This window comes from Urocampus carinirostris, chromosome 20 (genome assembly GCF_059441175.1).
Source record: "Urocampus carinirostris isolate Australia breed hairy pipefish chromosome 20, RoL_Ucar_1.0, whole genome shotgun sequence".
Lineage (NCBI taxonomy): Eukaryota > Metazoa > Chordata > Actinopteri > Syngnathiformes > Syngnathidae > Urocampus > Urocampus carinirostris.
Window position 1 is genome coordinate 347,293 of NC_142368.1, and position 25,512 is coordinate 372,804.

Below are 25,512 nucleotides of genomic sequence, written 5' to 3' on the forward strand. Positions count from 1 at the left end.
GGATACTGTTTTTAAAGTGAGTTAACTCTTGAGTTAAAGCTTCAAATCTGCCCCCAATTGGGAGTTAACTGCTACTAAGTAGGTCTCCTCAAACTTGTCTTTCTTTTCACGCTACATTGGATCTTGATTCAAGGTGAGTTAACTCTTGAGTAGAATCGTTGGAGTGTATCTTGAGTATTTTTGTTGATTGACCAGAGTTGTATTTTTGTGGTTTTGTTGTAGTATTTTTGTCATATTTTCATAGTACTACTTTACTTTTATGATGTAGCATTTCTACAGTGGTAGTATTATAAGAAGTTTTCGGTCGTAATATATATGTGGCAGTATTTTTGTATTATAGAGTAACTGTAGCGGTCAAGTTGTAGTATTCCTGTGGAAGTATTTTGAAGTATTTCCATACCAGTGTTTTTGTAGTATTTCTTAGGTGTTTTTCAATATGAATGTCGTCGTGTTTTTGTAGTATTTTTGTTGTGGTAGCCCTGTAATAGTAGTTTTTAATCAGAGTATTACTGTAGTTGTATTTTTTCTAGTCAGAATGAAGACAACATAATATCTTAGAGCCTGATATTTAGTCACGTAGTAAGGGACACTGGGGACAACGTCGGTGCCCCCCAAAAAAACTTTTTTTTATCAGTACTACCACATTTATTATTATATATTTTGATTGAATTTATAGCCATGGAGTTTGTCCGGGCCTCGAGTGTAAAGTCGCTCCGGCTGAGAAGAATTCCGTCGAAAACAACGGTGCGAGACGCCGGTTCTATACCCTCGGGCACGGTTTATGACATTGGGTTCCAACACGGGGGCCGGGGGCCAGTTCTGGAACCCCGTGCTACCTTTTCCTCCGTACAGGAATAGACAAGCACACACTATGACCACCCAAAGAAAAAAGATGTAGTAGTGACGGCAGTCCGGGTAGCGGGTACGCTATCTCGTTCATATAATGTTGTGTATGTCAGCGGACGCCAGCGGGGTCTCTACTGCCCCCTATCGAAAAAGAGAAGAAAGCGAGAAAAAAACAACAAAATAAAAGAGGAAAACGGTGAACAAAAGAAGAAAAAAACAAGAAAAAGTCATCAAAAATCAGCAACAAAGAAAAATGAAAATGGCGAACAGACTGCATTTCAATCATCACCAAAGACCTCCCGAAGCGCTTTACAACGTATTTCACACCAACCCACTCAACAAAAGAGGAAAATGGAGAAGGAAAGAAAAACCAAGCGATAAAAACAAGAAGAGAAAAAAATTGGAAAAAAAAATATTAATTTATCAATAAAGACCGTTTTTTGGGGGTCACTTTGATCAGTCGTCATGTAAAATGCATAGACTAAAATTTCAAATCTATTATCCTACGTCATCAAAATAGCATTGCTCTTTTCCCAATCCAATCCAATTCGAACAGATTCAAACTTGGAACCTCGGAAGTCGGGCGAACGACGCAACCAAATGTCCATTTCCAATGTTAACTTCGATGAATTGAAAGTCAAGTAGAGGATTCCTGCGGCAATTGCCAGGGTCGGGGTGGCCGTGCAGCCGTTAGCATCTATGAGTTAACATCTACTCGTTAGCTTCCAACGGTTAGCATCTACTCATTAGCATCCACCTGTTAGCATCTACCCGTTAGCATCCGCCTATTAACACATAGCCATTAGCATCTACTCGTTAGCATGACTCGAACAATGATACAAATGACGAACGTGTTAGCAGGAGCCCGATTGGAATTGCCTGAAACCTCCAAAAACACGCGGGACACGCGCCCCCTTGAGGACCGGAGTGCCCAGGACTGCTTTATCGCAATAGTGTCCGGAACAGGTGGCGCCCCCTAGGGACAGTGCAGGTGCCCGCGGACCTGTTCCCAAAAGAACTCACCAGTGCCGGCTCATTCCAATTTTTCTACTTCAAATGTTTTTGATTGGTTGACTGCTCAGCTAACATTTTACTCGTTTGCTAGTCGTCAAGCTACATTTTGGCCTCCCTTCTTGCTAGCTAGCTAGCTTTGTTTTTAGCTTTTGATCTGGTTATTTCGTTGGCTTCTCACTTTTTTAGGTCGCTATCTAGCTCTCTTTTAGTTTGTTTTACCTGTTTTACCTTTCTAGATAACTATCTTGCTGATTTTTTAGATATTTAGCACGCTATCTAGCTAGCATTGTTTTTAGCTTGGCTGTTTACTCTGGCTACCTTTTTAGCTTTGTAGATAGCTCTGTTCCTACATTTTTTTAGCTATTTGGCAAGCTATCTAGCTTGCTTTTTACATTTGTTTTGCATGCTGTCTAGCTAACATAGCTAACATAACATATCTATCCATCTCCAGTTGTTTACCGGAGGCGTGTTCAGGAGAGTAATCAGACATGTAGTCGCTTGTTAATCGCTTGCCGCGCACTGCTGAACGTTTTGTAATCGCTCACTGTGATTGCCTTACTGATCCAAAATGGCCGACGACAGTACAATGGATTTCGTTCTACAGCTTGCTTTGAGCGAGTTGGCTGATATGAGCGACAGTTCGCATATTGACACAGTTAAGGTTATCCTAAACGCAGTGGAAGGGTCATACCTGTCTTGCATTGTTCACAAACATTACCAGGCAATGTAAGACGATATATTACATCGCCAACAGCACTCGTCAGGGTGAGATCCTCCATCTTCTGCACTGTCGACGCCATGTTGGAAATCAAAGTAAGCGGTCTTTCTCCCGTGATTACTCGGGCACGCGAGCGCTCAATAATCATTGGCCGTTCAGAAGCTAGCGATAGCTAGCGATAGCAATCGCTCACTCTCCTGAACACGCCTCTGTTAACCTTTCAAGCTAGCTTTTAGCAAGCCATCTAGCGAAGTGTCCATTTTCAAAAGGGGGGTTCCCTTTGCGCTAATCGGAGTAGCTCGACGCTTGAAAAGGGTTGGCGACGCCTTGTCCAGAATCTTCTGAAGCAAACTAGCCTAGCACTTGCCACAAAGAGTAAAGGGGCCGCATGTTGCATTTTTAACCCCATTAACGTGCTCTTATTGTGGCGGGGTGCCCTCCGCTCAATTCTGGAGCGCAAATCAGGTGGCCCCAAAAGAGAGGATGGCTAAAGGAGGAATAAAAGAGCAAAAACCAGGCCACCGTCTCATTCTCAAGCCAGCTGATGATGCAAGAGGGGGACGAGAGTATACTAAATCTCTCTCATATTTTCTCTTTTTCTCCTCTCTTTCTCTCCCCCTTTCTCTCACTGGTCTGCTCTCTCTCTCTCTCTTTGTTTCCCTTGTTCCACATCTATTTTTATCTGTCTTTTCTTCTCCTTCTCTCTCTTTATTTTTCTTTTAGTTTTGTCTCCCTTTTGCTCCCCATTTTGCTCTTTTTCTTTTTTGTGCCCTTTCTATTTCTATCTCTCTTTCTCCTTTTTCCTTCACGTTACTTCTCTCTCTTTATCTCTGTCTCCCTTGTTCTATATTTCTTTTTATCTCCTGCTTCCTCTCTCTTAGTAACTTTTCTCCTTTCTCTCCATCTGAAGCTCTCTCATTTTATTGTGCTCTTTTTATTTCTCCCCTTTTCTCTTTACTGTCCCCGTCCGTCTCTCTTTTTGTTTCTCTTGTTCTATCAATTTCCATCTCTCTTTCTTTCTCATCTACTCCTTCTCTCTCTTTTATTCTCTTAATCTCCCTCTCTTAACTTCTCTTTCTCCCTTGTCCTCTCTCTCTTTTGATCCCTCTCTTTCCTTCTCTTGTTCTCCCTCCGTCTCTTCGTTCCTCTCTTTCTCTTTAATCTACCCGGCTGGCCCACGTGAGTTTTTTTCCGTTTTTCAAGCGCGTGGCCCGGCTAAACGACCTTTTCCGAACGGACGTGGAGCGCGGCCCCGTCCGGCCCCTTTTTACCTTGCAGAGCTGGAAATGCTCGGACTGGAGGTGTTCCTGGACCAGGTGGTTCTCCTGCGGACCCCCTTGGACCAGCGGGTTGGAGGGGGCGGAGGAAGAGGAGGAGGAGGCGGAGGAGGCGGACGCCTCCTTCAAGCCGTCCAACACCTTCCTGATGTTGAACTTCTTCATTTCGGACACTGCGGAAAGAGGCAAAGGAGCTCGGGTCGGTCGCCGACGGACGGGGAGGGAGAGCGACGGGGGGTTTCCAGGAGCGGAGGAAGGGGGGAGAGCACTTACGCGCAAAACCAATCTCTCTCGATCTCCCTCGCTCTCTCCGCCCGGTAAATCGGAGGTCTTAGCGCAAGCTCTCCATGCTTGGAGGCGGTCTCGACGGGGGTCCGGGTGAGGAGGGGGACGGGGAAGCGATGATTCGACAAAAGGATGAGGGAGAAGGGAAAGGGGGGAGAAGCTGCAGAGGCGCGGATGCGGACGATGCGATGGCTAGGACCGTTATCCCCACTGCGTCTCTCGGCGGCTGGCTTCTTCTTCCTGGGATGGCCCCCTCCCCTTTTTTTCCCTCTCTCTTTTTTCGCTGGTCCGGGCGCCGAGCATGCGCCGTGCTAGGACGCAGGATCCCGCCTCCTCGCCTTCCCACCGCCCTCTCGTTCTTTCCCCCGTCTCGCTCTCCGCTCCGGGTTACGCTAACTCATCCCTGCTACGTCGCAAACCGGTGGACCGGTACCCAACGCCGCAGACCCCCCACTCCACCCCGTCCCCTTCCCAAGACCTCACAAAAATGAATCTAATTTAGTAGGGTGCTTGAATCGAAACACCGCTGAGTCATTGGGATTGACAATTTCAGCCCCTCGGTTGGGTTCGGGACAACCCAAATTAAGAACAAGTCTGGAAGAGAAGTTAAGGTTTCGGTCAAAGACTGAGACCGACTCGTGTTTCAGTTAGCTGGGACCAGAAGACAAGTCTTAAAGTGAAGTTGAGATCGATTCCTATCCAAAACTGAGATGGACCGAGATTTGATTTGGCGAGAAGCGAGTCGAGACCGCCAGGCTTCCTATGGCGTGTCTCCGATTGTTCCAAATCTGACCAAGAATAAGCTCAGAACCACATCGGACAGAAGACTTTTGAGGTTTGAGACCTAAATCCAAGGGCAACTAAAAACGGACACTACGTCAGAACCAAGACTCCAGAAGTGAAGACATGGAAAACAGGACAGAGGGGGATCACAGAACCTAGACTAAATCAAGACAAGTTTAAGAGGTTCAAGAACCCGGAAAAAAAATCCAAACTCTAAAACCTACCAAATGTGGGAAAATAGTACATGTTTTTGCATCATATGTCTATATATAGCAATTATTTTCTGAGTTAATGCATTTTAAAGACGGTCCGCCTGGACTTTGACTTCTTGAGCTGTGACGTCATATGAGGAACACCTAGCAAGCTCTACGTGTTACCTTGTCGAAAAGGTTTTTAGCCAAGATTCTTTTCGGTGGAGAATGAGTTGTGTCACAGGTGAGTGCAGCAACGGTACAACAAACGGTGAAAAGCCAAAATTAAAACAGTAGGGACACGACACGGCAGGCCCGAAAGCTGCTAAAAAAGGGCTACCTGGATCGATTGGCAGAAAAACAAAAGGCTGGCTGACCAAAAAACACGCGGTAGGCAGCCCGGATACCCCGGAGCCAACGACAACAAAAACGGCCACGGCACCAAACACGAAACCAGCTGGGAGAAAAGAAACAATGAGCGGGGCGAGGCAAGCCAGCGAGTTGACCGAGGCTAACCTGGAAGTCCTCGGGAGCCGGCACGGTATCGTCATAATTGCGAGACACGCGTCGAAAAAGGCAAAAGGAAAAGTCACAATCGTATACCCAAAAAGGGGCTAAAGGAAAAAAAAGGAACGCGTGCCGTACACAACAGCAGGTAAAAGTGACCTCACGCAGCTTTAGATGATCAAAGTACTTAGTACTAAGTCCCTTAGCGACACGCTGTGCAAAGTTCTAATTACAACAATCGCCGTCTGTTTTTCAACAGGACATGCCATACTTTAGGTCATTGTTGTCTTTCGGTGTCAATCTACGGGAGATAAGGCCAAACTGTCTACTTTGAGGATTAATTTCTCGAGTTTCACGGCGCCTGAAAAATTTAAAACACCTCTGCACGATTGTGGGGAGGAAGAGGCCACGTTCTGCGCCTACTCCAGAAAGAAACGGTCTTTCGTAATCCCTCGGAGGCCAAAGGTCCCGGTCCGTTTGAGACGGTGCACCTGCGGCCTCGGTGGCGCGACGGCCTCCACCGGGCAGGTGTCCCCTTTTGCACCCTGGACAGTGGCAGGTGCTGGGAGTCGACCCCGGACTTTTGCCACACCTGATCCCTGCTTTCAGACCGCGAGAACATAAAACGAAAGCGAGCTCGTCGGCGATCCGTCGGGGTCGGGGCAACGCTCTCGTTTGCGTCACCGAGCCGCGCGAGGAAGGGGAGGACCCTTCCGCAGGGACGGTCTTACATCACCCGTTTCGTTTAGCGCCACGCTAACATTCGGACGCTTCGATTAGCTTCCCGGCGAAGACGCGCTAGCCACTTTCCAAGGTTAAGAGCCCGAAGTGGACAAAAGCACCTCGCCGCTGATCCTGCGCCGTCCTGACTTTGACCCGGGTTTAAGACTCTGGCGGCCTGCACGGCTGCGGAGTTTCCAGGCTCTCCACGACTTTGGTTCAGGCAAAGAACAACTCGGCGTGTTTCCCTCCCTCGCTTTGTTAGCAGTTGCCGACAAAGGGATTCCTTAAAGTACGCACCGTATCGGTAACGACGCGGTCGCGGGCGTCCGGATCCCAAAAAGACGCGACGTAAACAACTCGGAGGAAAAGCTCGATTCAAAGTAAGGTCAGGAACGGTAACGACAAAAAAAAGAAGGTGTTACTGGAAAAACTAAGGGCAAATGGTCAGAATAGCATGACTATATATATGACAGAAATAGGAATAAGGTACTACTACGAAAAAAAGATTTGACGCCAACTCTTTCCCCCACTGTCCTTTTGTGTAGCTTCAGGTAAAATACGACTGCAGTCTATTATAAAAGTACTAGAAAACTACTCAAAAACGAAGCATCAAATGTAGACCTCAAAAACAGGGACTTTCGTATAAAAAAGAAAATACTATGGAAAAACTACAAAAACACGACTACAAAATGACTTCAAAACTAATTCTAGAGAAATACTACAAAAAAGTGAAGCTATAATAAAAAATACGACTACAAAAATATCACAGAATTTCTACAAAATACTACTGTAGAAATATCAAAATCCTAAAAAGTACAACTACAGTAATACAACAAAAGACTACAAATATACTGCAAAAATATACCATGGAAACACTACAAAAATACGACTGAAATACTATTCCAAAAGAACCACTGTATTACTATAAAATTCTACAGAAATACGACCAAAATACTGCGAGAGAAATACTACCAAATATTGCCAAAATAAAACGACAGTGTTACTACAAAATATTACAGAAATCCTCCTAAAATACTACTGCATTAATACACGCAAAATACTGCAAAAATAAATACTACTGCAATACGAGAGTCATATTTTTACATACTTCAAAAATAAAACAACAGCAAGAATGCAACATGTTACAGATATACTAGTCAGAGTACTGCAAAAATACCACAAAAATAAAAACTACAGCGATACGACTGAAATAATACAGAAATACAACAAACATTCCAGTGCATAAATGCTACAAAAATACTCAAAAATACAACTAGGGTATTACAACAAAACTAAATATCAAGTGAAGTACTTAAAACACGGACCCGATAGATACGAAATAGGACATAAAAGCGAAGCATGTCAGGGCACAGAGAAACAGCGTAAGGATAAGAACTCCTGAAGATAAACCGGAGCAAACCTGACCAGCGCTCCCATGGGGATAAGAGGGTTCATGTAAGCGAGGAACTAGCACAGACCTAAGGGGAACAGAGTGTTTCAATTATGAAAAGGGAGAGTAGTGATTGGAGGGTAATCAGGACAAGTGACACTGGATGCGGGCTGGAAATGAGAGCCAGGAAGCGAGTGACCAAATAAGGAAAGGGTCAAAATCGAAAAGACTCATCCGGCCCCTTAGCCAGGCGGCGCTAAACAAGCGGGAGCGGGCCGAAGGTTAGCTTGCGTGGAACAGAAGGCCTCGGGTTTTTTTTTCTCATTTGGCCGCAGCTGCCGTTCAATCGAGCGAACTGCGGCGCCACCTACCGTACGCCCCCGTCCGGCTGTGTCTGGCGACCGACCGGCCGATTTATGACACCGGCGGGAGAACCGGGGCCGTAAAGCGGGCACCGGAGGAGGGACGGAGGAACGCTAAATGGACTGAGCGCTTTAACAAGTCACTGAGGACCTCCAAAGCGCTTTACAATGAGCTTCACACTTTACCCATTCACACCCATAGGGGAGTCAGCCACGCAAGGCGCCATTTCAGTGTCTTCCACATTTAACTCATAGGAATCAAACCCGGTCCCAAGACGAGCGCTCTACGATGTACTTAACACTTACCGCAAGGCACCTACCAGCTTATCAGGGGGCATCAGTGGTTTAGTGTCGGGCTCAAGGACCGGGAATCAAACCTGTTACCACTCGGTCCCAGGCGAGCACTCTACAATGTACTTAACACTTACGCATCCACGCGCACGCTCACACACCGATAGGCAAGGCGCCGACCAGCTTATCGGGGGGCATCAGTGGTTTAGTGTCGAGCCCAAGGACACTTCCACTTTAACACTGAGGAGCCGGGAATCGAACCTGCGTCCTTTTCAGACGAACGCTGAGATGGGTAAGGAAGGGAGGAGGCTTCTGAGAAATGCTTGAAAAAAAACAGGAAAGAAAACTCCGAACGATACCTGGGGGAGGCGGATGCCAGTGAACCCTCTGTTGAGCAAATATCATCCAGACCGCCTGGGTTTTTGGCTTATTTGGGCCACGGAAAGAGTCAAAAACTTTTTCAAAACAGGCGTCCGCGTTTTGACTCGCTTCTCTCTCATTCATCGAACGGTAAAAGAGTCGATTCGAGACAGGGAGTGTGACCGCTCTGCATCTTTTCTTGCCTGTGATTGGACCGTCGCCACACGTGAGATACCATTGCACGTGAGATCATCTGTTGTGGATAGTTGCCGCCACCTTGTGGGCATTTTGGAGACCGACTTTGATTGAATTGAAGGGTTAGCCCTTATAAGGCTGCAAAGCCCGTCTTTTTCCAGGAACCCTCTGAATTTTCACTTCAGGTCTCCGAGTGACGCTCATTTAAGTAGTTGAGGAAAGGGGGTGCCGGCGCTCCCATGGGAATAAGAGGGTTAATGTAGGCAAGGAACTAGCACAGACCTAAGGGGACGGAGTGTTTTAATGATGAAAAGGGAGAGTAGTGATTGGAGGGTAATCAGGACTAGGGACATCGGATGCGGGCTGGAAATGAGAGCCAGGAAGCGAGTGACCACATGAGGAAATGGCTGCAGTGGTCATACATCCACACGGTAGCCCTACACTGGACTGAAAAAACTGAGACCGGCCCAAAGAAAAATGAACCAAAATCTAATAACAGCTTGTGGCAATTGCCAAAGACGTAGCTTGGTTTTCTTGGCAGATGACAAGACTGGCTACTTCAATTCGAAGAATGACTAGCAAAAGTACTCTGCACATCACATCCCTACTGTTAAACATGGTGGTGGCAGCATCATGCTCTGAGGTTGCTTTTTTTCAGCTGGGACTGGGAAGATGGATGGATTTTGATCTGTCGGAGTCTGCGAGCAACTGTCCTTCCAACAGGAGGAAGTGAAACATAAAGCCATATCTCCAATGGAGTGGTTCGAAACCATCAATACCTCAATACAAGGCACTTTAGAAGAAGGCACAAAATGACAGGAAGCGAGACAAGTCGTTTCAAAGAGGAAATGGCAAAAGAGAAAAGAGCAAGGATCGGGAAAGGATGAAAGCAGGTGCAAGAAAGCCGAGCTGTGGCCAGAGCCCAAAGCGCTCTGTCCCGACACGGGATTGGGTCGTAACGGGGGAGGGTGGGGGAGGGAGCAACCCAAAAATGTCAAACCACCATAGCAGATCGAAAAACAACTGCGGTAATTGTGAGAATAAGGGCCGGGCTCTAGGCACGGCGTCGTTAGCATTTACTCACGGGCACCTAGCCGTTAGCGTCTACTTGTTAGCATACACCTGTTGGCATGAAACTGTCAGCATAAGTCGTGTAGGTGTTAGCACAGCACCTTAGAATTTGATCGCTAGCATGTAGTTGTATTAACATCACTCATTAGCATGTAGCAGTTAGCATTGCTTCTTAGCATCTACTTGTTAGCATGTAAACATTAGCATGTAGCCGTTAGCAGACGCTTCCTATTGTTAGCATGTAGCATTACTATGACTTGTTCGCATCTACTTCACGCAAGCGTTGGAAAACAGTAAAATAATTTTCCTCACCTGCGCCTGACGTTAATCAGGAACATACTCTCAAAGGACTGCGTCAACAGCAAAAGCTGTCGGATCGTTGTTTGCTTTAGATGTTTCTGATTTTTTGCCCAAATACGCTTGTCGATTTGTTCTGCACTTCCTAAAATAAGTGCGAGATTTCCAGATCGTGTCATTTGTTACTCCCGTGAGCGGAGCGCCTTTTGTTCATCCCCTTTGCTCCCAAATCAACTCAGTCAGCTTCCATGTCTGCAGTTGGGTCCATCAGACTCAAAAATAATAAAAAAAAACATTCATACCATTGAATTATATTTGATATTTACCTTTTGCCATCTTCAAACGTGAAGCCACTCGCAACTTTTGAAGCCAAACTGCTCTTTGTTGTCATTTGTGACCGCAATGATATTTAGCAGAGTTTGCGTGTTCTTTGGGTAGTACGGTCTCCTTCTTCCAGGACCCCAATCCATTCGCAGTTAATCAAATCAGCGCTGGAGCGTGACCTTGCCTCCGCTGGCAGTAAAAGCCATGCCGTCTCTTTTATGATGATGGAAACCACTACCGGGGAGCCTTAGATCCAGTTTTTGGGTTTCTACGGCTCCGGTTTTTGGGTTTCCTCCAGTTATGCCCGACCACTTCCAGGAGATCTTGCGACAGTATACCTAGGTGTTAAAGCTCTGGATTTAGTGTCTGGGACCAGGCGTCCGGAAAGCGTCGGAACATGTACCCCAGCCACTTGGTCTGTCTCTTCCAAAGGGAACCCTAAGACAGTCAAGACATATGTTTTGGTAGCCTGTCTCGGGTCTTCCCTCAGAGACCTCTGAGAAGCATCAGAACCGGATACCTGAGCCACTTTGGGCCTTAACATTTGGTGCAGATTGTGTCAAAAAAAGTGAAGGTTCTTCTTAAAATTTGCGCATGAGGCTTATAGACAGACGCGTGCGGCTTACGGTCCAGAAATCAGGGAAAGGGTACTTGTTCGTGAGTTACGCTAGGTGGCAAGACGCAACTTGCGGCAATATGCTAACGAGTCGATGCTAACGAGTAGAATGTATTGCCTACACGCTAACAGCTCCGTGCTAACGAGTAGAATTTAATGCCTACAGGCTAACAGCTATGTGCTAACGAGTATAATTTAACACTTACGCGCTAACATCTCCGTGCTAACGAGTAGAATTTATCGCCTACATGCTAACAGCTACGTGCTAATGAGTACAATTTAACGCTACATGTTAACGGCTACGTGCTAATGAGTAGAATTTAACGCTACACCATAACAGCTATGAGCTAACGAGTAGAATTTAATGCCTACACGCTAACAGCTACGTGCTAACGAGTAGAATTTAACGCTACACATTAACGGCTACATGCTACCGAGTAGAATTTAACGCCTACACACTAACAGCTACGTGCTAACGAGTTGAATTTAAGGCCTACACGTTAACGAGCAGACGCTAACGACTTTATGCCAGAGGCCAGCCCCGACCCTCCTAATTTCGGCGGGAACGGTTCCGTTTTTCTGCTTTTTAATGGAGCTGCTACGTAAGCGGACCCTGGGGGGAGTGGGGGGGGTTTGACGATAGAGGCCAAGTCCCGAGCGCGCTTTTGGACGTTCGCCATCTTGTTTGATGTAAACGAGACGGACGGGTGCCCGCGCTCAGAGGACGTCCGTCATTTAAGACAAAATGGCCTCTCGCGTCTCCGGAGGACGCCGCCGAGGACAGCTGTCAACGTTGGATAGCGTCAAACCCACGTCCGACTTTGAACGGGGACGACGGAGACGTCCTTTCTCCGTTCCGACGCCGCCTTCCCGTTTGAGCTCAACGGAGGGGGATGCTCTCTATGGCCGACAAAGGTGGAACCTCTCCACCCGCTAAACCTGCTCCAGAGCCCCCTCCCCCCACATTTCCACGTCTTGAGCCCTAACAGACGAAAGGAAACAAAAGCAGACATTTTTCCGAGACGGGAGGAACGGTAAAGCCTTAAATAAACAGAAGACCATCGGGGGTTTCGTACGGGAAAGGGAGTCGTTTTTATATTTGGTCCGACTATTCAAAAATGTCAGAAAACATCAAGAAAGTCGGAATGTCCTGTATGAAGCCCGTGAGGCTGAAGACGATTTATGAGCCCTCGAATGAAAAGTCGATGAAGGGAAGGGGGACGGCGCTTCCCCCTCATGGCATCGTCCCGGTACGGAAGAATCCGATCGTTCCCGACCACCGGTCGACCCGCTTTCTTTTTCGGGTTGGGCCGGATTGCGGAGAAAGAAAAATATGTTTTTTAAAAAAGGAAGAAAAAGGGGGGAAAAGAGAAACAGAAGAATAAAAAGATTGAAAAGGAAAAAAATGAGAAAAATAGAAAAGGAGCAAAAGGAGAAAAACAGAGAAATCGGAGAGCGGGAGAGAGAAAGAGAGCGTGAAGAAACAAGAAAAAATAGAGGAAAGAAAAAAACAAGCGTTAGCAAATAAAGCAAGAGAAAGCATGAGTAAGTGATTGAAAAGAAAGGAAAATGAAAGAAAAAGAATGGCAAAGAGCGAGAGAGAGAGAAAGTTAAAAAAGACCCAAAGAAATAGAATGAGATTTAAAAAGATAGAGAAAGGGAGGGGAGGGGGGGGGCACAAAAAGTGAGAAGGGAAAAAACCCAAAAGAAAGAGCAAAAAAACAAGAAAGAATAAAAGAAAGAACAGAAGAACGAATGAAAGAAAAAACAAAAAAGAATGAGAAAGAAAAGTTAGAAAAAAAGAAAGAGAATAGAGAAAGAGAAGGGAGAGGGAGAAAGGAGAGGGTTAGAGAAAGAAAACAGAGAGAAGGGAAGGAAAAGGAGGAGAAAGAGAGGGAGAGTAGGAATGAAGGAGGCTCGAGATCATCCGAAGCCATTTTCTTTCCGTCCATGTTGTTGACGCGCTCTCACGCACGCGCACGCGCTGGTATTGGGGGGGTGGTCTCGGTGGTGGCGGCGACACATCTGCTCCGGGAGGAAAACATCTGTCCGGGTCATTTGAACGGCGGCCGCTAGATGGCCCCCTCGCCCCCTTCTTCACTCTCAAAGAGGAAAGGATGACGTCACCCTTAAAAAGAACTCATTGGAGTTCAGCCACACTTTCAGGATTTGACCACTAGACGTCGCTGTTTGCTGTAACGCAACCCCAAAAAAGGAAGAATGCAAACGAGAGACCTCTTCTTCTCATCGTCTTTTCCCAGCCTTGCGTGAAGAAAAAGAAAGAAAAAGGGGGAAAAGAGAAACAGAAGAATAAAAAGATGAAAAAGGAAAAAAGGAGGAAAAGAAGAGGGAGGAAAAAGAAAGAAACTAAAAAAGTCAAAAGCAAAAAAAAAGAAGGAAGTCACAGAGAGAACAAAGAAGAAAAAAACGAGATAAAAAAAAAATATTCCTCGGATGAAATGGGTGGTTCTAGGCGCGGTCGGGGGCGTGTCTTTCCTCCCGGCGTTTGATTGGCCGATGGAGCCGCTTGCGAGCGTCCTCGCTTTCCGGATTCTGCCGCGTGCTCGCCTCCTGGAACTTGCCGCGCTCCAGCGCCCTCGCCGCCTTCCAGAGAGAGAGAGAAGTAAAGAAAGAGAAAGTTGAGAAGAGAGAAAGAAAGAAAGAGAGAAAGAGGGAAAGAGAAAGTTGAGAAAAGAAAGAGGAAAAAGAGAGAGAGGGACAGAGAGAAAGAAAGAGGGGAAGAAAGAGAAAGTTGACGAAAGAAAGAGGGGAAGAAAGAGAAAGTTAAGAAAGAGAATAAAGAGGAAACGGAGAAAGAGAGAGAGAGAGGGGGAAAGAGAAAGTTGAGAAAAGAGAGAGTAAAAAGAGAGAGGGACAGAGGGACAGAGGGAAAGAAAGAGACATAGAAAGAAAGGGATAAAGAAAAAGAAACAGGGGAAGAAAGAGAAAGTTGAGAAGAGAGAAAGAGAGAATGTTTAGAGAGGCAGAGAGCGAGAGAGAGAGAGGGAGAGAGGAGAAAAAAGAAAGAGAGCAAGAAGGAAAGAAGTGATTTTGAGTTTTATCTTAAAGAATTTTTTCTGGCGCGATGGGCGTGGCCTTATAGCGAGCGCCTCAGCCAATCCATGCCGGCCGGACCTGCCGTTGCGCGTATTGCGCGATAAGTCCGCGCATGCGCTCCCGGCGCTCTTCCGTCTTGCGTCGTCGCTCCTCCACCAGCAGGCGGCGCTCCAGCTGGTAGCCCTCGATGCGCCGCACCCGTTCCAGGTGCTTCCTCTCTGCAGTTTCGGCGTCGAGCAGGGAGGGGGCGCTCTTGCTCCTCCTGAAACCATACACGGCTCACCTTTATTCGGATGGATTTTTTGGGGAAATCAATTTCAAAGAAATCTAAATATGGAAAAAGGCACAAGAATGATTCTTTTATTGATTTGAATTTTTAATTTGATAAACGAAATATTCACGATTCCATTTTATTTTATGACTACTACAGAAATATTACAAATCTACTCAATTAGTACTACAGAAATACTGTGATGAAAATCCAACAGCAAAAACGAAATCAAAATACCACTACAATAATACCATCATACACATATAATACTACAGAAATATTATGATGGAAATACAACAAAAATACCACTACAGTGATACTATCATACTAAAATACGACAACGGAAATGCTACAAAAACACGACGATGGAAATACCACTAAAATACTAATATGGAAATATTTCAAAAATACTTTCAAGAGAAATTTCACGACAGCCATACTATGATACAAAAATACTACTAGAGAAATATGACAGAATACTACAAAATAGAACAACACTAACACTAATAAAATTCTACAAATATTCTACGAAAATACTGCCGCAGAAATATTAGAACATACTACAAAGATAAAACGACAGTAATACTACATATACAAAACTACAATAATACTACAAAAATACTACATAAATACTCCAAAAATGAATAAGAATATTACACCGCAAAAAATATTTTAGAAATAGTAGAAAAATACTAGTACAGTAATACTATAATACAAACACACTACTACAGAAATGTTACAAAACTACAAAATGAATACTACAAAAAAATCGATGATGAAAATACAAAACAAATACTACAGAAATACCACTACAGTAATACTTTCATTTTCTCTCTCTCTCTCGCGTCTTATTTTTACATTTTATCATCTGTTTTTCTTTCTATTTTTCAATCCATGATCTGCACCGCTTATATTCAGTAGGGTCGCGGGGGTGCCGGAGCCCATCCCAGCTGTCTTCGGGCAGTGGGCAGGGGACACCCTCAACCGGTTGATACATAAATTGTTATTTTGTTGATTTTTTTATGAATTATTTTGTGTTTACTTTTCATTAAAAAAAGATCAAATGAAATAATACATTTAGCAACTGTATTCTTACTCGTTTTAAAATGATTTTTCATTTATTTACTATTTATTTATTTGTTTATTTTTGAAGGTTTTTTTTTTAAAATACATTTAAAAAAGGCATTGGAATTGTTATTTTTTTAGTGCGATCATCTCATCTCATCTCATCAGCTGCACCACTTATCCTCAGTAGGGTGGCGGGGGTGCTGGAGCCCATATCCCAGCAATCATCGGGCAGTGGGCAGGGGACATCCTGAACCGGTTGCCAGCCAATCGCAGGGCACACAGGGACAGACAACTCATTCGCTCATTCCCACCTAGGGACAATTTGGACCGGCCAATTCACCTGAAATGCATGTCTTTGAAAAGTGGGAGGAATCCGGAGTGCCCGGAGGAAACCCACGAAAGCACGGGGAGAACATACAAACTCCGCACAGTAAGTCCGGTAGCTGGATTTGAACCCACACAGGAGGTTCCCGAGACCTTAGAACTGTGCCGCACATGCGCTAACCACTGCGCCGCCGTGCTGCCCTAGTGCGATCATTGTTTTTGCAATTTATTTTCCCATTTATTCTTTCTATTTTTTAACGGACAAAAAATTAGAAAAAAATAAAACGAAAAAATACAGACTATAGAAATATGACCATAGCAATCTTACAAAAATACTTCAGAATGGGTAAGTGTGAAGCACATTGTGAAGGAAGGATTTGAAAAGCGCTGCAGAAATGCAGTCTGTTTGAAAAAGGGGCACGGGACTTGAAAAGGTCTGTTTTTTTTTTTCTGGTGAGGAAATGCTAACGCTATCGCTAAAGCTAACGCTAAAGCTAATGCTGAAGCTAACGCTTAAACTAATGCTAAAGCTAACGCTAAAGCCAACGCTAACACTAAAGCCAAAGGTAACGCTAAAACCAACGCTAACGCTAAAGCTAATGCTGAAGCTAACGCTTAAACTAATGCTAAAGCTAACGCTAAAGCCAACGCTAACACTAAAGCCAAAGGTAACGCTAAAACCAACGCTAACTCTAAAGCTAACACTAAAGCTAACACTAAAGCCAACGCTAACGCTAGCGCTGAAACTAACGCTAAAGCTAACACTAAAGCCAACACTAAAGCTAACGCTAAAGCCAATGCTAACGCTAACACTATCGCCAACGGCAACGCTAGCGCTGAAACTAACGCTAAAGCCAACACTATCCCTAAGGCTAATGCTAAAGCCAACGCTGTCGCTAAAGCTAACGCTAAAGCCAACGCTAACTCTAAAGCTTACCTAACGCTAAAGCCAACGCTAACTCTAAAGCTTACACTTAAGCCAACGCTAACTCTAATGCTGAAACTAATGCTAAAGCGAACGCTAAAACTAACGCTAAAGCCAACGCTATCGCTAAAGCTAACGCTAAAGCTAACGCTAAAGCTAACGCTAAAGCTAACACTAAACCGCGCGGCATTTTTTCGCAGTACCTGAGGAACGGCGAGCAATCCAAGGGAGGGACCACGATGCTCAGCATTTGCTCAACGGGAATAGCGGGAGCGTCGGGAGGAACGGGACGGCGTCCGTCCTCTGCGGGACACAAATCGTCAGGGCAACGGGGGACACTTCACCTTTCGGGAGTTTTTTTTTTCGCGGGACTTACCCGAGCGGGGCGAGTCCGGTTCCGGAACGGGGACGTCTTCTTCTTCTTCTTCTTCTCGGTCTTCTTGGGTTTGGTGAAATTTGCTGAGCCAGTTGAGACGCGACTGCCAGGCCTTCAACACAACACCGCCAATCAATCAGACTGTTTTGCAAAAGTAACGGTCCCCTTTGAGTTCATCGTTTGTAAAAGATCCTTTTGAAATAGAGAAAGAAATATGAAAAAAGAAGGAAAGAAAGAAAGAGAGGAAAAAACACGCCAGAGGCAGTGAATCGAAACCGACGATTTTGCAAAAGTAATGGCCCCCTTTGAGCTCATCGTTTGTAAAAGCTCCTTTTGACATAGAGAAAAGAATATGAAGAAAGAAGGAAAGAAAGAAAAAGAGAGAAGGCAGACATAGAGAGAAAAAAAGAGAAGAGAAAGGAGATGGAGAAAAAAAAGAGAAAATAAAAACATAAAGGGCAGAGCGCAAGAGAGGACAGAACAGATCGAGGGAAAAAAAAGAGTAGGGGATCAACGTTTTCCCTGGAAAGCGCTTTACAAATCAATTGGATTTGAACAGATTCGGTTTGTAGTCCGGGCAGCGCGGCGGGACAGTGGTGAGCGCGTGTGCGGCACAGTTCTGAGGTCATGAGATCGAACCTCCTGTGTGGAGTTTGCATGTTCTCCCCGTGCTCGCGTGGGTTTCCTCCCACATTCCAAAAACATGCATGTCAGGTGAATCGGCCAGTCAGAATTGTCCCTAGGTGGGAATGAGCGAGTGAATTGTCTGTCCCTGTGTGCCCTGCGACTGACTAGGAAACCAGTTGAGGATGTCCCCTGCCCACTGCCCGAAGATAGCTGGAATGGGCTCCGGCCCCCCCCTGCGACCCTACTGAGGATAAGCGGTGCAAATAATGGATGGGTTTTTAGTCTTCTTTGGACTAGCACTACACATGACGCTGAGGTGGAGTGGACAAACATCAAACACGGTCTCTTTAAGAAGAGCGTAAGCTCTCCCAAACTTTAAGACCACCGGTACGACCGGACGGGACCCTCAACCCATGTCAAAAGCGAAACCCCCCCGCGCTTTTCCCCGTTACCTTGGCGGCCCGTCCCGGTCGCTCCGCCTCCCAGGCTCTCTTGAGGGCTCTGATTCGCCGGAGTCGCTCCTCGTCCTTCTCCACCAGGACGTCCGTCCCTCGGCCGGCCTCCGCCGCCACCCTCAGCGTGTAACTGGCCTTGCCCGCCTCCGGCCTCTGACCGCAAAACGAGAAGTTTCCATTGAGGACAGAAGACGTGGATGGATGGAAGCCCTGGTCCTAAAGTTCTAAAGCCCCCCCCCCTGAACAGAAGGCTTTCTTTTTCCGACGTCGTCATGGTTACCAGAAGCAGATGGGCAAGAAAATCAAAGCGTGTCAAACTCGCGATAGAACAAACATTCTCTCGGGGGCCGGACTAGTAGATAAGAGAGAAAGAAAAAAAGAGAGAAAGAGAGAGAAAGAGAGAAAAGAGAGAGAGGGGAGCGTGAAAAACAAGAGTTAAAATGAGAAGTAGTGAGAAAAGGGGAAAAAAGAGCGAAAGTATAAAATGCAAAGAGAAATACAGAGAGAAAGAGAGAAGGAGAAAGAGAGAAGGGGATAACAAGAGAAGGAGAAAGCAAGTCAGAGAGTGTAAGAGAGGGAGAGAAGAGAGAAAAATGAAAAATGAAAAAGGAAGAGAGCAAAAGAAGGTAAAAAGACGCAGAGAGAAAGAGGAACAAGGAAAGAGAAAAAGAGAGAGAGAGTGAAAGAGAGATAGAGAGTGAGAGAAAAAGGGAGGAAGAGAGAGAGAGAGAGAGAGAGAGAGAGAGAGAGAGAGAGAGAGAGAGAGAGAGAGAGAGAGAGAGAGAGAGAAATCCAAGTACAGTGTCTTTGTGAGAGGCACCTGGCTTTGGCAACATCAAGTGGACATATTTCAACCTGGAGATCGTTTTTCTCTTGCGCTTCCCTCCCTCAGCGTTGTCTCGCGGGCCGCATTCAATCCCTGAGCGGGCCCGATCCGGCCCGCGGGCTGCCTGTTTGACACCCCTGTGACATAGCGCCTATTCATCAAAGCAAGGATCCAGAGGGATTGATATCGTCGTCCAAACCATGAAGACCGATTTCTAGGTGTTGAATTTTTATTCAAAGCGAGACGTTGGATGATCCGAGGTTTTCCCGACGGGGTCGGGAACTCGGAACCCGGTCGCAGAAGCCGGCACCCGAATGCATCGTCCAAACGGGAAAGCATTGAGATGTTAAACGCCTCGCCGCTCCAAATTTGCCTTTCAAATCGGACGGTTCGTCATGAAAGACATGCTAATATTGGTCGGGCACTGTTATAATCACAGCGGCCGCTGACTGGATTTTTATATTGTGTTCTGTGTCTTGTGCGGCGTCCATGTATTTCTCTTCGCAGGTTGCTCACCGCACTCCTTTTTAATCCCGTGCGTTTCCCGCACGGATGGAATTTCGCGCCACGACAAAGACATTTTATTCTACAACTCTGCAGAGTCCGGTCTTGAAAGGAAGCAACAATGCAGTTAACGTTTGAGTTAAAGCAAGAAAGCGCTGTGGAGTCAAAGCCAAAGCTCTTACTCTAAATCGGCAACGCCGAGTCAACCCTTGCGCTTAGGATGCCGGGCTGAGATAACGCTCGATGAAACGCGGCGGGGTTGAATGAACTCTCGCGTTAATGCGGCACATCCGAGTTAACTTTTAAGGGAAAGCGATGAGGTTGCTAAGTCAAAGCTAAATGAGAGATGAGAATGAAGTTAACTCTTGCATTTGAGAGACCAAAGCCGAGTTAACGCCGGAGTCTTGAGTTAAAGCGGCAAATCGGTGTTCTCGTTATTTTTTTCAAGTCTTTATTCCAAATTGACCCGGGAGCGCCGTGTCTAATCTCCTTGCAGACCATAAAGACCATTCGATTCGATTCAAAGCCGAGTTAACTCTCGCATTGGGCCGAGCCAAAACCAATAGAGAGATTGGAGCGGAAAACGCTATTCATGTGTGCGACTACCGGTGACGTGACGGCAGTCTTACCGATTCTTCCCCTTTGCCTTCTCTGACTTTTATTTTGGCGGGGCCGGTTTCCTCGCTTCCCGTGGCGGCCGATTCCGATTCCGTACGCCCTTCCGGAAAGAAGACTGCGTTTGGGAAAAAATCAAAGACTTTGCGTCGATTGTGGTGGTTTTCATTTCAGCTCGCAATAAACCTCCTTGCAGATGTCACAGTCTTGTTCCAGGGACAGACTGAGGAGATCATTTCTTCCTCATGCCATGAGGCTCTTGAACTCCACCCGGGGGAGTCAAAGCCCACATGAAACCCCACCCCCACATTTGCACATGACCCTAATTTTATGACAGTGTCCATAGCACTATTGAAATACTCTACATCAACACGTTCTATTGGGTATTTTTGTTTTCTATATCTTTTATGTTATCATTTTATTTTTCAACACAAGGATACTGCTAGAAGTCTGAATTTCCCTACAGGGATGAATCAAGTAGCTATCTATCTATCTAGACATCTATCTAGACATTTATCTATCTATCCAGACATCTTTCTAGACATCTATCCATCTATCTATCTAGACATCTATCCAGACATCTATCTATCTATCTAGACATGTATCCATCTATCCAGACATTTATCTATCTATCTAGACATCTATCCAGACATTTATCTATCTATCCAGACATCTTTCTAGACATCTATCCATCTATCTATCTAGACATCTATCTAGACATCTATCTAGACATCTATCTAGACATTTATCTATCTATCCAGACATCTTTCTAGACATCTATCCATCTATCTATCTAGACATCTATCCAGACATCTATCTATCTATCTAGACATGTATCCATCTATCCAGACATTTATCTATCTATCCAGACATCTTTCTAGACATCTATCCATCTATCTATCTAGACATCTATCCAGACATCTATCTATCTATCTAGACATGTATCCATCTATCCAGACATTTATCTATCTATCTAGACATCTATCCAGACATTTATCTATCTATCCAGACATCTTTCTAGACATCTATCCATCTATCTATCTAGACATCTATCTAGACATCTATCTAGACATCTATCTAGACATTTATCTATCTATCCAGACATCTTTCTAGACATCTATCCATCTATCTATCTAGACATCTATCCAGACATCTATCTATCTATCTAGACATGTATCCATCTATCCAGACATTTATCTATCTATCCAGACATCTTTCTAGACATCTATCCATCTATCTATCTAGACATCTATCCAGACATCTATCTATCTATCTAGACATGTATCCATCTATCCAGACATTTATCTATCTATCCAGACATCTTTCTAGACATCTATCCATCTATCTATCTAGACATCTATCCAGACATCTATCTATCTATCTAGACATGTATCCATCTATCCAGACATTTATCTATCTATCTAGACATCTATCCAGACATTTATCTATCTATCCAGACATCTTTCTAGACATCTATCCATCTATCTATCTAGACATCTATCTAGACATCTATCTATCTAGACATCTATCTAAATCTATCTAGACATTTATCTATCTATCTATCGATACATCCATCTATCTAAACATCTATCTAGACATCTATCCATCTATCTATCTATCCTTGGGGAGTGAGGGAATGCGTGGAACGGCGTGACGTCGTCAGGATGCGAAAAAAATGTGGTCCTGTTCCGTTCCCGTTACAGACGTCGTCAAATGACGGCTACGTTTGGATCAAACAACATTTCCATCTGCATCGAGCGTCCGTAGACCGATTCTGTCTCGTTTCGATCACGGACACCAGAGACAGCGAGTGCATTGTCCTAACTGTGTTTCAGGTCAAGGAAAGCCCTGTTCCTATGGTCTTTATTTGATTTCTCCATGAATGTAGCACTCATTTTGTGGAATTGGGGGTAAAACCTGCAGTTTCCTGAGAGCAACGGAGTGATGCGTCGAGGGACATTTCGTAAAAACGATCGACGGGGTTCATAGACTTTTTCCACGGGCAAATTCAAGGCCCGTTTTTCCTATTTTCCAGTACTTTGGAAGGATCACAAGAGTGTCTTGGGGGCAAGTTGTCGACTTTGACGCCTAAAATAAAGCGGCCATCTTGCTGCTAGCACATACGTTGCGCTATTCGGAGCCGTTCCCATCTGCCATCTCTTTCATCTCCTCGTCGGGCCCCGGTGAGATGCTCGTCCTCGCTTGTGGCCCCGAGCAGCCGGAATGACTTTGACCCCCCCCCGATCTAGAGCGCCGGCCTCGGCCTTCGAGACCCTTTACTTAACTTAGCTTACTTAAGTGGGACGCGGCAATTCGCTCTCCCGCCGAGAGATTTCCCACGGGATTGATGGCGGAGGGGAAGCTCGGGGCAAGAAAAAAACATTTGACACACTTTCTGCAGAAAAAGAGGATTTTTTGGGTGATACGAGACCGCCAAAATAAAGGTAAGACACCTTGCGTTTGTTTAAAATGGAGGAGATGGGCGAACGCCGACTGCTCCGGGTCCAAATCCCAGCTGTCGTGCAGAAGCTCCGCCCTCAGCAAATAGCCGTCGTCGTCCTGCCGTTAGAAAGAAGTACAAAAACGACATGACCTTCGTTGAAAAAAAAACTAAAGACGTCTAAATACGTCATTTCAAATGAAAACGCTCTCAAAGCTTTTGGGTCAAAAGGGAGCCGATCTAGGTCAAGGACAGCCTGATCCGTGACTTGGGTTCACTTAGAACAAAACAGGGAGATTTAAAAACAAAAAACAAAAACAAAATAAAAACCTACCCAATTATTGATCTTTTATTCTTTACTGGCAGCACGGCGGCGCAGTGGTTAGCGCGTGTGCAGCACAGTTCTAAGGTCTTGGGAACCTCCTGCGTGGGTTCAAATCCAGCTACCGGACTTACTGTGCGGAGTTTGTATGTTCTCCCCATGCTTGCGTGGGTTTCCTCCGGGCACTCCGGTTTCCTCCCACATTCCAAAGACATGCATGTCAGGTGGATTGGCCGGTCCAAATTGTCCCTAGGTGTGAATGAGCAAGTCAGTTGTCTGTCCCCGTGTGCCAGTACCAGTTCAGGGTGTCCCCTGCCCACTGCTTGCTGGGATGGGCTCCAGCACCCCCGCGACCCTACTGGGGAAAAGCGGCGCAGCTAATGAGATGAGACAACAAAATGCTAAAAAAAAAACACTCATTCCAAAATGCAATATTCCTTCAATCAATGTGTTTTTAAAAATGTCAGCCTAAATCGGTATTTTCCGTCATATAAGAAAAATGGACCTTTTTATAGGTATTATTTGTACAACATTCCTATGTTTGAAATCACCCTAAATCGGAATTTTCTGTTAAAAAAGAAGAAAAAATCAATCATTTGTTTAAATCCATGATAGGGATGTTCGGTGTCAGGTTGGAAAGAGCAACGTGGAATGAAATGGGAGTGTGTACTTGGGATATATGGCCTCTCCTTATAGAGATAAAATATCATAAAAGAAACAAATACAGTTCTAGTCAATCTTAGGTTGAAGTCATTTATTTCCCTAAAAGCTCATTCTGGGTTGTTTTGAAGCTCCCGGTGAGGGCGGAGCCCAATTCATCGATCGACGCCCTTAAATGCCGATCGATATGCGTTTACTCTGCCGGATTCCGCCTCATCCTTTTTCATTATCTGCCGTTTGGTGAAAAAACAAAGCGGAGGAATCCTAATAAAGGTTACTGGCAACGTTCCCCGAGCGCAAATGCTTTGCGGACGTCTCCAAAACCTGACATGGAGTTACAGTCTGCTGGCTTTCTGGCAGCACTTGTTGGCCTTTCAAATCGGGATCAAACGGGAAAGGTTGCACGGGCCACAATTTGGACATGAGATTTGCATATTTTGTTAGATCTCATCTCATCTCATTAGCTGCACCGCTTATCCTCAGTAGGGTCGCGGGGGTGCTGGAGCCCATCCCAGCAATCATCAGGTAAAAGCAGGGGACACCCCGAACTGATCGCCAGCCAATCGCAGGGCACACGAGGACAGACGACACGCTCGCTCGTTCACACCTAGGGACAATTTGGACCGGCCAATCAACCTAACATGCATGTTTTTGGAATGTGGGAGGAAACCGGAGTGCCTGGAGGAAACCCACGCAAGCACGGGGAGAACGTAAAAACTCTGCACCGTTAGTCCGGTAGCTGGATTTGAACCCACACAGGAGGTTCCCAAGACTTTAGAACTGTGCCGCGCACGCGCTAACCACTGCGCCGCCGTGCTGCCCGCTCTTTTGTTAGATATTCTAAAGAATTGATTTGGCGTCATTTTCTTGGCAAACCGGAGCCCTGATTTTTACGCGCCGGATGGAGTCTCCGGTGCGTCGAAAAGGTCCGTCCGGTGGCGCCGCTCGCAGGGATGTTGTAGAAAATAAACTTGCGTTTGTAGAATAGATTTGCATACATTTAGAAAGAAATGTAGAAAGACTTGCTTACAGTTGGGAGAAATGTTGTTGTCTCTGCGGACGAGTGAGTATAAACAATCCTCCTCGAGGGAGGACGAGATAACGGCAAAGGGCAAGGTGACATAAACCGGCACGAACTTAAAAACACTTCCAAATAAGGACGGAACCCTGGGCATCTACGCCTTCAGACCTACGCATATCTTTGATTGGCTGAGTCTCTTGGTGAAATTGTGTATCAATAAAAAGAACTCCCTCTCATGTCATTTTGATTCCTGCATTTCTTTGAACACGTACGAGACGATTCAACAAATCGGTCTTATCTTCAACAGGGAAGACGGGTTACCGGCGGCTCGGCGGGCGAGCGGGCGTCTCGGAAACGTCCCGACGCGTCGGCGTCCCGGTCCTCGTCCTCGCCGCGGTCCGGCGGCGCCTCGGGGGACGGCGAGGGCCGCCGCCGGTCGTCTTCCGCGCTGCCGCTCCGGAGGCCTGAGGCGGAAAAAGGAACACGTCCGTGTCGGCTTTATTGTCAATTCAAAACGGAGAACGGAAATGGCGTTTGTCCTCAGGGTCGAGAAAATAAGAAAACGCTATGCTACACCGAGACACGCAAGTAGACAGTACGACGGATAAAAAGAAAAGAATGGACCTCAACATCCGGTTGCTTCTGAGGACAATATGGCGGAAAAATCAAACATATTTCCACTACCGTAAGGCGCACGCTACTTTACGCGGGCTTTCTATAGCATCCGCACTTTAATGTTCTCACGGTGCCCCCTCTACTACATCCGCCTTA

At 45.7% G+C, this 25,512-nt stretch overlaps 2 protein-coding genes across 9 annotated transcripts in view; both read right to left on the reverse strand.

Moving 5' to 3' along the window:
- LOC148345906 (syntaxin-binding protein 5-like) overlaps nucleotides 1–4,278 on the reverse strand; it is a 46,803-nt gene extending 42,525 nt beyond the window's left edge. For all 5 annotated transcript variants that reach the window (XM_088325694.1, XM_088325693.1, XM_088325692.1 and 2 more), the window contains exons 1-2: nucleotides 4,129–4,278; nucleotides 3,850–4,028 (exon numbers count right to left, since the gene is read on the reverse strand). In XM_088325694.1, the coding sequence (XP_088181820.1) occupies nucleotides 3,850–4,020 (171 nt within the window). In that variant the 5' untranslated portion in view covers nucleotides 4,021–4,028; nucleotides 4,129–4,278. The remainder of the gene's footprint in view (nucleotides 1–3,849; nucleotides 4,029–4,128) is intronic.
- Nucleotides 4,279–12,204: 7,926 nt separating this feature from the next.
- adgb (androglobin) overlaps nucleotides 12,205–25,512 on the reverse strand; it is a 37,166-nt gene continuing 23,858 nt past the window's right edge. For 2 of the 4 annotated variants that reach the window (XM_088325345.1, XM_088325343.1), the window contains 8 exons: nucleotides 25,063–25,205; nucleotides 22,752–22,857; nucleotides 20,313–20,416; nucleotides 18,351–18,506; nucleotides 17,272–17,383; nucleotides 17,099–17,198; nucleotides 14,386–14,569; nucleotides 12,205–13,854 (listed from right to left, as the gene is read on the reverse strand). In XM_088325345.1, coding sequence (XP_088181471.1) covers nucleotides 13,720–13,854; nucleotides 14,386–14,569; nucleotides 17,099–17,198; nucleotides 17,272–17,383; nucleotides 18,351–18,506; nucleotides 20,313–20,416; nucleotides 22,752–22,857; nucleotides 25,063–25,205 — 1,040 coding nt within the window. In that variant the 3' untranslated portion in view covers nucleotides 12,205–13,719. Of the gene's footprint in view, nucleotides 13,855–14,385; nucleotides 14,570–17,098; nucleotides 17,199–17,271; nucleotides 17,384–18,350; nucleotides 18,507–20,312; nucleotides 20,417–22,751; nucleotides 22,858–25,062; nucleotides 25,206–25,512 lie in introns of those variants that run through there. The other 2 variants (XM_088325344.1, XR_015848300.1) reach the window with 2 other exon arrangements.